This window comes from Cataglyphis hispanica, chromosome 7, assembly GCF_021464435.1.
Source record: "Cataglyphis hispanica isolate Lineage 1 chromosome 7, ULB_Chis1_1.0, whole genome shotgun sequence".
In the NCBI taxonomy this organism is placed as follows: Eukaryota; Metazoa; Arthropoda; class Insecta; order Hymenoptera; family Formicidae; genus Cataglyphis; species Cataglyphis hispanica.
In genome coordinates, this window is record NC_065960.1 from 3129233 (window position 1) to 3141592 (window position 12360).

Sequence of the window (12360 nt, forward strand, 5' to 3'; positions counted from 1 at the left end):
GTCAAACGCGTGAGTGATGAAAGTAAGGAGGAACACTTTCGCGTATCTCAACCGAAGAATATGATAGTTGTTTCATTACTATCAATGTGTAAGAATATTAAGAAATCGTTTTTATTTTACCTATGAAAATTTCTCTCTTTTTTTTTTATAATATATTTATGAAAAAATGAAAATATCTACCTTTCGGTCGAATGATTATCGGAAGTATGGGATTTCCTGTGGAATCAGTCGGTAATACGAGTGTATTATAATCAAGGATGTCTGAAATGAGAAAAAAAAACTTAAAAATTAAACAAGAATCAATAATAAAATCAGAAATAAAATTAATTTACTTAGGAACAATAAGCTATGGCTTTTATTACGAAGATTCTAAATGGAACATAGGTTAACTCATTATTAAATATTCTATATTGTTAAATACTCTACTAATCATGATAAGGTCAGTTTCATCAATGTTAATTAGTTCTAATTATAGCCAAAATATCTTTCTAAATTGTAGCATGGAATGTATTACAAAATTTTCCAAAATTATCTTATATGTTATATGTAACAGAATTCTTTAACTATATTCTGCGAATCAAGAGTTTAATTTTTTTTCACGAATATATTGATACAATGAATTTTGATGAATTAAACTGTGTTCTTATTCTATTAATATTTTATTCCTTAATTAATTTTGGACTCGACTTATACAAAATTTTAACTCTACAATTAAAGATAAAAAAAATTGTAACGATTAGTAAATATTCATTGAACAAAATTGATTCTAGAAAAATACTTTAGAGGATTTCACTATAAAACACAAGTTTTGACACGTGAAATATATTTCTATATAAAAAATAATAGAAATATAAAAAGAGAAGTTAACCGTGGTTAATCAGCGTTAGTGAAGCCGGCTCTTTGTCGACACAAGACTAAGAAGCGAAACCAATGATGATGCGGGCTTGCATGGGCGAAAGCGAAGAAGCGCTACAGCGAGAAAAAGATATAACGCGAGAAGAAAGCGAGATAGGCGAAAGAAACGCTTGAAGGGTAACCAGATAGAAATCCCTAGACGCCGGTATCAGGGATGCTCGAGGTACGGTGTGTACAAATGGAAGGCAATGAACCGGTGGATTCGAGGGAAGGAAATAAAAGCGGAAGCAGAATGAACGGCTCGATGGGTTTTCCGATACGATAAGTCGCCGCGGAAGTCTCTCCGTTCCTTCTTCGTCTCTTTTTCTCGGTTTTCTCCGCTCATCTTGCCTCATTCCACATTCGTATCCGTTCCCTTTTTTCCTTCCCTTATCTTATCTTTTTGCCTCCTTCTCACCTTTTTTCCTTCACGCTTGTTCCTTTCTTCCTCCTTTTTTTTTGTCCCTACGGTTCTACTCGAGAAAAAAAGTCGCGCGATTTTTCGACTCTCGGATCTATGTATATCTCCGATGAGAGGATCGCGGGAACGACATCCACACGCATGAATTTCCTTTCGACAGTCATCGAGGTGCCATTCTCAGCTTGCGAAGTCGCGCGACTCACAAGATATTCCGAGATATCTACTACAGCAGCTGATCGCGTTTCGCTAGCTTGCAGATTTAAAACAGTAAGGAAAAATTGTCGGTTTTAGCATCTCAAACATACTGCAACGTGTGCTGTCTCCGACATTTTATGCAATCAAATTTATGGTTTATATACGTAACGCGTCACGTTTTAAAACATTTTTTTCTCACGATTTTCGGTATTTTAGCATTTAATAATTTATCTTGTTCTCTAATGTTACACATTTAAAATATAAACAGTAATTTATCACTCGAATCTTACCACTTTCCGGTGAGACGGGTTGATCAGCCGTGGAAGGGGTGGCCGAGTGGGTCAGAGCAACGCCTTGGAAAAGAATGCAGCGAAAGACGTGAATAGTGAAAAAGAAATTTGTACGGATGCAAAGATTAGTTTGTTAATTATTAAATAAGTTAATGGCGCTATTTGTCAGATTAGTCAGATTAATAAAATAAGATTCATAAGAAATAGTTTTAATTATGCGGGGCTATAATAATTAATTACATATGAAATAAATCTATGGTGTTTATCACTAGATTATCAAATATTGCTCGCTTAGACCTGTATCACTGACTTATGAAAAATGTATCGAGAACTTTAGTAGAATCGAAATAACTCAAGTAGCGTAATGCGGTTTCCATTACCGAGCGTTCTGATTGTGATGACTTTGCTCAGCATTCCCTCGCCCAGAGCGTTCTTTCCGATTACTTGGAACTCGTAGAGCGTGCTTGGCGTGAGAGTGTTGATCGTCACTGTCGTGCTACCCGATGGAGTCACGGGGATTGTCTTCCATTCCGAAGTTCCTGATTCTCTATACCTGAGCGTATAATACAAGAAAAAAAAATGATATCTGAATAAACTTTAAAAACTTCAAATTTTTGGCACAAATAATTATATTAGTATTATATCTGTTATTATATCAGTATTATACCCGTTTATTCATAAATAATAAATATAAAAATATTGATAGAATATAAGTGTATACATTATATAGGTAAAATAATTTTTACGATACGAATGTCTCTATTATTCGAGTAAAGCGATTATTGCGTCGACAAGAGAAGCTTTAAGAGGTTGCAATACCTATCAGCCTATCCCTATCTACGTATACCTACCAGATTGTATAATCTTGCTTGTAATCAGGACCACCGGAATAGCCTGGTAACCAAGTTAGCGTTACCGAAAATTGCGTGGCAGTGCCTGACACGTTGTAAGGTGCATGGGGTTGCGTGCCTTCGACTATCAACTGCGTCGAAGACGAGATAGTGGCGACTTCGTTGGAGGCGATGCACTGATAAAACCCAAAATCTGCGCGTCGTAGGCTCTCTATAGTTAGATTGCCGCCGACAATTTTCGCGCGGCTGCGTTGGATAGGTCCGCCGTCCCTCTAACATAATTATAAGGATATTTAAAAAAACGCGACGAGGCAGCTCGTCAACGTGCAAATTTATTACTCAAACAATACAAAAGTATTTGAAAAATTATATTATTGTTGCGATGTCTTTCGGCTTTTTATGTTATAAGCTCTGTAAGTAGCAATGCCGATTATTTTCTACTGTTGCAGACATAATATATAATATACATATATTTTTAAAACACATATGTTTAAAAATGATATTAAATATGAAATATAGCGAGAGTTTTGCTGGCAATATTTAAAATACAATCAATATTATTGTTTTATTTTCGACATAATGCATTTTATTGCACAATAAAGATTATTATTATTATTATTTTTATTATCTTTTTAAAATTTATACCCGATGCCATTGTATCGTTGGTTTCTGCGTTCCCTCGGCCTCTTGAGCGTCGCAGTGCATCTCGACCGTCTCGCCGACTTTTTTCGTGTATACCGATTCTGGCTCAAGAGTGAAGACAGGCGGATTCCGCACGAGGACCTCCATCGGACCCGAGCTGCCCTGCGTGCCCTGGGCGTTATAAGGCGTGCAGGTATATCTACCTTGGTGATTCTCATTGACCCGTGTAAAGAGCAGGGAGCCATTGTTCATAATAACGATGTCCTTCGTTTGATAAGGCTCAAGTAGGCGCTTGTCCTTGGTCCAGGTCACGTATTGCAGGGGCGGGTTGGCTTTTATGTAACACTGGACCACACCGGCCAGACGGAACGGCAGGTATTGAACAGTGGGGGTGAATGTCACCTTCGCCGGGTCTGAAAATTCAAAATTATTTTCAAATATCGATTGCATTGAGTTTGTCATTTGGATTTTTTTAACATATATTTTTCAATGTTTTATATTTTGGAATTTTTATTATTCGCTTGATTTTCTAATTATAACTTTTCAAATAAATCTTACACTCGACGTTCAAGTAGGCGCTAGCAGTTTGAGGATCGCCGATGCCGTTGGTGACCTCGCATAAATATTGACCGGAGTCATCGGCACTGACGGGGTTGATAACCAGACTGCCATCCATCTTGATGGACACTCGGGTGTCTAGGGCCGAGACTTCCGTGACGGGAGCGCCTTCGCGAAACCAGCGCACCGTTACATTACCCGGCAGAGCCTTTGCTTCGCAGGAGAACTGCACTTTCTCGCCTTCTAGTTTCGTTTGATTTGTCGGCGGCAACGTAATAACAGCTCCACCTGCAATGGATCAATAACACGATACGATTTTAATTATATAATTTTATCATAGATTGAGAAAAGACGCGAGATATCGATCATGTGGTCATCAGATCTAACCGATCTGACCGATACTCGTATAGTGGTTTGTCTATTACATACAGAATTTGCGGTGACGATTCACTGCTGATATTGGTTGTCTTGCTGTCAAAGATATCCCGGAAGAGACGATAGCATGAGGATAGCATGCTAACCCGCCGTCATATGGAGAGACAGAGAGAGAAATTGAATGCTATAGCGTCGTCTTCATCGATTCTCGATAACGTCTCTTTTGCTTGTCAGTAAAAAGCCACGACGGATAGACGAAAGTATGCCGTCTGAGCGCGAGTATTCTCGAATTTGCCTTTCGCCACGATTTCTGCGCCTTCGATAAAGGTGCTCAACAAGGTGCATTATATCTTCATCGATATCCAACGTCGTCCACGCCCTTAGTCGTCTCTCGCGTATTCACATTGTGAAGAATTTCAAAACTTGTGGCTTTGCCCGTCGCCTCAGAAACGAATATCTCGCCGTATTATAGCGAAAGATCGATTCTCGTCGCACAAAAGACCCAACCCCCGCTTCGCGCGATTTCACGGCATTTTTGCAATCTGATCTGTCGTCATTCGTCGGGATTACGATCGCCTTCATCTCCGCCTGTGCTACAGTGGAGCTTAGATTGTGAATGGGATCGAGCGGAATGTACGCGGAATTGTCAAGAAATTAGTGACACTGGAAACCACGATGAAAGATACTGATTGAACTGCGAGAAGTACTTTGATGATAGACGCTAAAATCGCCACATGTGACACGTATCTTTATTCTTATAACATCACATAAAAGATTCATATTTATTGATTATCGTACTTTAAATAACATTTATTTGAGACATCATATTTACTTTAAATTCTATAATTATGAATTTTAACAAACGCATAGTTTTCTCTTTTATTTTTAATAAAACATAGTTTATTGCGATCTACACTGCATGTCTGCTTTTGAGTTTTAATTTCATAAATACGCAATATTTAAAATCCGTGCAAAATATAATCGAATTCGAGATTGTTAGTTGGCAAAGTAAACAGAGGATATAGATATCACACAAACAATCTGTAAATTTATACGTGCAAACGAACGCAGCTGATGTCATGATGCAAATGTATTGACAAACGTTTGAACAATTAAACATTTGGCAGATTGTTGCGGTGTTTGTTGTCCTTGCGTTGTTATCGGCATAATCAAATTCGAGGTTGCGGAATAGCTTTCTGCTGGTGCGCATTCGGTTACGAATGCTCAACGGAAAGTTTCGATCTCGCGCCGGCCAAGAAAGGACGGCAAGAGAAGAGAGGTGGGCTTCGAGCCGCGTAAGAAATATCACAGTTTCGTTCCGCAGACGGGAAATCCCGAGAAACGAGGGCAACGATATTCTAAGCTCTGCCCAATGTCTCAATATATCCCACTCGCACCTCCGAAGATGCGGCACAATACGCGCCGGCGGTGCATGCTGCAGCAGCCAGCGCGACAGGAATAAATTTGAATCTACGAGCTTGATAAACGTACGAAGCGCGGAATGAGAACTTGTTGCCCGGAGAAAAGGGAAAAAAAAAAAAGGAGGAAGAAGAAAGAAGAACGTATCTCCTCGCATAATCTTGCATGCTCGCTGCATCTAAATCCGAGCACGCGCGCACAAGGATTTACTCAATCAAACCATCCATCATGTCGATCCATCACGTCAATCTTTTTATTACCCGCCGCTTCATTCGAACTTATCCCGGGTATATCTTAAGAATCCCTCGTCTTTTATTATTCGTATTTACGAAGCTTTGCGAACGATGCATATGTCTCACTCTCGCGCGGCTCGTCGCGGCGCGCGATCAAGGAGATACATTTTAATTATTCGCGCCCCGACGATGATATACATTTTACGTTGCGGGCGTGAAAACTCGGAAGGATACTTTACGAAAGGGGAAGTTTGCAAAGTTTTTCCGCGGCGAATGAGGCGAATGGAATTCTGAGTCGCTTGTAGAATCATGCGTCGAGCGTGCTGTCGCCACAAAGTTATCCCCGCGCGGCGCACATTACGCGCGATCGTTAACGTTGTTTTTATCAACTTGAAGCAGCAATTTCCTCCACCAATGTGTACGGTCGATATTTACGCGAAGGCGGCTTTTCGAGACATCGCTCCTCTCCTTTTACCGCAGTCGCGTATTCATTCGCGGAAATATTCAAGAGCTTCGTGGAAGATCGTGGGACACCGAAAACACTTTTATAAAGTGATTATTAAGTTACCGCCGTCTGCTGCATCATCGACCGTGTTGCATTTATGCGCCACATTCTCGATGCGAAGAGTGTCACGGTGACAAATTTCAGCGTTTGCCAACCAGACGAAAATCTTGATAAACCGGGGCAATGAAATTCAGAGAAAGAGAGAGGGAGGGAGAACGGCGCATGGGCTTTTATGCCAAGTACATAGCTATGACATGATACTGCGTCGCGCTGCATCACGTTGTACATTGCGAATACGTGGTGCTACGAGCACCGTGAAGTGTAGTTTAGCAAATGGAGCAGTCGAGATGCAGAATAAATTCTAGAATGATTTATTCCTATAATGTTTACTTTTCAGTGATTTTTTATCTTCTTTAAATGCTCTATTTTGTTTAATATTGAAACGCCACATTATATTGTGCCATGTAAAATAAGTGTGTCTCTCTCTGCATTTTAAAATGCGAGAGATAAACGCACGTGGCTTTTTTAAAATAAATTTCTTTTCAGATTATGCACATACGCACCCAGAAATTTAGTATGATTATTATTCCTATTTATACGTGTAATTTTTTACTTTATTTCCTATTTTAATAAATATATGAAAAAAAAAAACGAAAAATAAGTATAGTAATGAAAAATGTAAAATTTTAACACACCGGATGTTCTCTGATTGCTTATCTTTTTAATAAGAATAATAATTCCCGTTAACGTTCCTCTAATTTTATTTCACGCGTGCGAGCGAATTTTACGACTTCGTTGTCGTTTCAGACAGGCGACATTCGCGCCATTTCTCAATCCATTAAATAACCATCTCGCGACCAAGACCGTAAACGGGCGTGAAAACAAGAGACGACACGGTAAGACAATACGATGATGAAGACGGATGTGCCGACGGCGCTTTGCCATTGGCGGGGGTTACAAATTTGCAGTGGTTGTGGGGCAGAAACGGGCGACGATGTTGGGGAAAAAAAAAAGAGAGAGGGAATGGGGTGGAAAGCGCAAAAGCGAAATAGAACAAGAAGATGGTTCGGAGACGGAAAGTGGCTGTTGGCTCCGGAAAAACAAGACAAATCGCCTTTTAACCTCTCCCTCCTCCTCTCCCTTCCCATCGTCCGGAATTCTGGGAAACGGAAATAGCCTTAATTGGTCGGCGGAACGAGCGACGGCCGGAACCCCGCTGTAACCACTTTGCCTAACGCGAGTTTTATCACGGTGTGTAGGTATCGATATGAGTAAATGTATCGGCTCGTAAAATTTACGGAGATGGAGGGAGGTGATACGTCTCCTACGATGTCTCGTCCCTGCACCCGAACTTTATGGATGCATCGGCATGTTGCGCCTTCGAGCACGGGAAAACGTTTCCGTTTGAAGGAAATGGACGTTAAAATGGTTTATATGATGCGGACGAGATTGCGATATTTCTTATCTTTTTCCGAGCTCGCTCACAAAGCGATGACTTGGAATGGTACACACCTGTCGCTACCGCGATATCCATTTGGGAAATAAAGATTATCCAGAAAGTTACAAAAATCGAACGGTCTATTATATCTAGTTTCTCTATCGTACGAAGCAGAAATATTATGAAGAATGCTTATTTTTATATCGCCAGTCGTACAATGCAAAGTATCAAGTTAGGGGAAGGTCTCATGATTTGTGACACTATTATGGATATCGCGGATAAATACTTAAGCCGAGCATAAAAAAAAAGAAAGCCAAACATCGTATGTAATATCTAATATACATCATGTCGCGCGATAAAAATTTTCTTATCCATAATATCCATTAAGAACGACACAAGATGCTGGTGAAGAAACGGAAAAGAATAAAAGGAGTTGAGTTAATTAAACTGGAGGTAATAAGATGTATACGTAAACCTTTAATTAATTTGTCACGCGCATAATTATTGAAAGCAAAGGCTTATTTCAGATAACTTGACTTTCGCGAACAATGAATGGTTTCTAACACAATGCGAATCTCAAACATATTATTTAAAGTAAGTCGCGGGCTGTATCGGTGATATTAAAAAAATTTAGAGCATTCTAAGCTTTTACAGCAGCAGTAATAATATTTCAGCTCTCGACGGAATTTCTCCTCGAAGAGCTTTTTGCGAAATCGCTTGTAAAAGGATCGTTTTTTATTCCGTTTGTAATGCCGAATTTATCGTATGTATCGTAAGGGCGCGGTGAATCCCGAGATCACCTGCCCGTGAAAATTCATTTCCGATTGCACAGCGAGCAAAAGAGTGGGATAGAGACAGAAGAGAGAGAGAGAGAGAGAGAAAGAGAGAAGATGGTTTACTCGTACGCGATCGATAAATAACAAAACCGACGGAACCAACCCCCACGCGCCTGCTTTAAGATATTTTCTGGCATGCAGGTTATTGGAATTGCATTACCGGTGTTCGGCCGATCGACGCTGATTATCGAGGGATATCTGTTTCTGATAACGGCGCGTTCGATAATTACCACGGCAGTTTGCTGTTTATTAATTATCGGTCTGGCAGGCAACCGTATTTTGCGTTATTCTCTTCGGGTGCCGATCACGGATAATTAATCGCGCTGGCATGTCGGGGCAATTTTCGGAAGTGTATTAAAGCGCGTTTACTATCGCGCGATTCATATTAAATTAGTTTCGGAAAGGGTCCGGGCGCAGTCTCTACAGTTGCCGGTACTAACTAATCAATCGACTTCACTATTTATGTTCGACGAAAAAAAGACTAAAAAGACCTCTTATTACCTTCGGTACAAAGTATCTTCTTCTTTAATTAGTTTACTAGCATTATACTCAAGGCGCTCTCGAGTTCTGCGCTTTTCTCGTTCGCCGGGTAAAGATGGAACTTTTATGAAATATTCCTTAATTATATTTTAATTATGTATCTAACTTAACTATAGAAAAGAGGTATTTAATTATCAAGATAAGTATTTGTAGCCATATATATATATATATATATATATATATATCATCTATTTTTTTGAACCAATATATTTGTAAGCGATCAAATAGATGGCTGTGATAGACAGGTGATTGATTAAGATATTCATAGGGAAATCGACGCCAGGATCTGGACAGCTTAAACTTTCACCATCAACTTCGAGAATAGATAAGCGACACTATGTTATTATTTGTTTGTTCAACACAAAACCCTGAAACGAAAATTGTGCTACGACACTTTTTGTCGCAGCCACGTGTCACGCCCTGTACCAAGTGGATTTAAGCGGCCGCACTGCTGCAGTGACGGTAACGCGGCATCTGTCAGACAGGAATACTTAACAGCGCATGCATGCTAAGGTTCTCTGCGAAATATTATCCGGGACTGACGGAAAAAAGGGAGTCATTATTTGTGCCGTCACGGCGAAATCGTAGAATGGACGCCATTCCGTGACCCGCATTAATAAAATCACGCTGTGAATTTTAAGAGATTTTCTCGAATAAAAAAGTTTATACTTCTCTACTCTACTCTCTCTCTCTCTCTTTATACATATATATGTATGTACTATGTATGTATGTATCTTTCTTTAGCAGAAATATTTTCAGGAGATTAAAAATAACAATTAATTATATTATGAAAATACATCATATAGATAACTGGGCATTTGCTATTTTATTACACCATGTTTAGATCATCTCAAAAGCTTGACAATTCTTAGAATCTTGCGATATTCATCTTCTCGTATTATGCTCTCTTTGCTCGTGAATATTTCTGAATGACAATAAAATTTAAATTAAAAAAGTTTTATCTGGAGCGCGTTCTTCCCCCGCCTTCCTTCACTCTTTCTCTCTCTCTCTCTCTCTCTCTCTCTCTCCCTCTCGATAAGGCCCGATTGCTGTCGAACGTAATCGTATCTTCTTGCTCCGCTAAAGGTGAACGGATAATTTATCGCTCAACTTTGCAACGAAATTACGACCCCGACACCAAGATTTCCTTGACACTCCGATAAAAGCTGAAACTTCACTCACCCGCGATAATGACGCGCGCGGTGTGGCTGATCTGGCCCTCCCCATTCCTGGCGATGCAGGTGTAATCGCCAATGTCCTCGGTCTTGATCGTCGAGAGCCTGAGCTCGGTGCCATCGTTGAATATCCCAACGTCTCGGCCATTGGGCTCGACGGGATTCGCGTCCTTGTACCAAAGGATCTCTGGCGTTGGTGTACCCTCAGCCTGGCAGTTGAGTATTATCGCATCGCCCAGATTCACATATATCATATCTTCCGGCGTTACGCTGAATCTGGGTGGCGCTGAAAGCAGAAGCAGAAGCGAATGATCGTGATTTAATTTAGTATAATCACATTTTCCGTTGCATTATAATTATAATCTTATTTCTAAAGCGAGTATAACGGGCGCGGATTCACTATTTCGAATTGATCGAATATTTGCGAACGAAATCATGTCTTGCGTAAGAGATTATTTTTACGACTCGGTAACATCATCTTTTCAAAGTTTTACGACAAATGTAAGTCGTTTATTTTTTGCGAGAAAAGACGGAGGCGACGCGCTCTTGTCACTTTGATGACAGAGAGTGGCCGCGGGTAAATTGACGTTAGAAGAACAATCAAGTCCGCGAAGATGCGATGGACGTTTGGAAAACGTTCCTTCGAGAAGTTCGTGTTTTTATCATCCATCCTCTTTCCATCCCGGAGAAATCACAATAGTTCTTTACCGTCCAGCGTTCGCGACTGAGCAAGTAATGTAAAGAGTCGACAAGAGTTTTTTTATCCTAGCACAGCCTCGTAAGATCGACAATTCGGAGCGACGGAATGAAGGGTAAAATAACGATAGAGAAAAAGGGAGGAAAAACGAACGGTTGAATTTAATGCAAATTCTGCGTTGTAATAGTTGAGAAAACAGTTCTTCGAGCGATATTCCCTTCGAATTGCGCGTTCTCTGCGTAAGCAGAGAGACGGGGACGGGGAAGAGATAGAGAGTTACTTCGTTGGAAAAATTTTAATCGACATTGGGGTACGCGCGCGCGCAAGAAATCCGATTATATTGCGGTAAGGAAAGCAGAAAGGGCGCAATTAAATATTTCTGCAGAAGCTTTGCACAGCGAAATTTCTTACGAATTGTTGCCATTCGGAACAAAGCTCTTCCGTTTTTCGAGATATCATCCGCTGCGATGCACCGTTTGTTCACGTTCGTTGTTATTCAAAGACAAGGAATTTTAATTTCGAGAGCGACGCCGCGAGAGATACAACGTAGCTGTAGGTGTGAGACTCCTGGAAGAAGTAGAAAAGAAGAAAAAAGAAAAGAAACGGAGTGACGCGAAAGGACGCGGCGGTTTATGACCCTAACGCGCGAGCAAGCGACCGAATGGAGCCGACTACAAAGTATAAAAGGACCTTAAACGCTTTCTGGTGCCCCGAGTATTTTTTCCTTTGACGCCGTTTGCGGGTATATGTCGGCGTAACACGGCGTCGTCTCTCTGTTGTTGTTGTTGTTGTTGTTGGTGAGTGCGACCGAGGAGCTCGATGGAGAACGACGGGGAAATTGGGAATAAGCGGAGTGGAGTGACGGGAAAAGGGGGGATGAGAAGGTGTGACGAGGGAAAAAGAGGACAACGCAACATTCTCCCTAAGCCATCCAAATGTTTCTCTTCCCTCCGGCCCTCGTCGTTTATAGCCGAGCAAAATGCGGCAATAAGTTTCTTTCCCCCGTTCTTCCATCACTTTCTTTTTTCTTTTTATTTTTCCTTCACCGTGTCTCATTTCCCCGTCCAGTAACGCGATCTTTTTGCGATCCTCCTTCCCATTTTACTCGTCGTAAGCAGGGACGCATTTCTCGGGAGATTTCGCCGAAGCAATGAAGGGCACGATGACAGAATCCTTGGAAAAGGCGTGCTTCGAACTGCGGGCTGAGCAAGCGAGAAACCTAACTTCGTCCCGCGCGAAATTCGCTAAGACGTTAGAGACGATGAGAAACACGACGAGACATGGTTTGCAA

General features: G+C 40.8%; 1 protein-coding gene across 20 annotated transcripts in view; it reads right to left on the reverse strand.

The window, feature by feature from the left end:
• LOC126850734 (protein turtle) overlaps positions 1–12360 on the reverse strand; it is a 208725-nt gene that overhangs the window by 16463 nt on the left and 179902 nt on the right. For 18 of the 20 annotated variants that reach the window (XM_050594005.1, XM_050594010.1, XM_050594008.1 and 15 more), the window contains 7 exons: positions 10380–10658; positions 3852–4139; positions 3297–3706; positions 2652–2923; positions 2181–2353; positions 1801–1863; positions 181–261 (listed from right to left, as the gene is read on the reverse strand). In XM_050594005.1, coding sequence (XP_050449962.1) covers positions 181–261; positions 1801–1863; positions 2181–2353; positions 2652–2923; positions 3297–3706; positions 3852–4139; positions 10380–10658 — 1566 coding nt within the window. The remainder of the gene's footprint in view (positions 1–180; positions 262–1800; positions 1864–2180; positions 2354–2651; positions 2924–3296; positions 3707–3851; positions 4140–10379; positions 10659–12360) is intronic. The other 2 variants (XM_050594011.1, XM_050594012.1) reach the window with 2 other exon arrangements.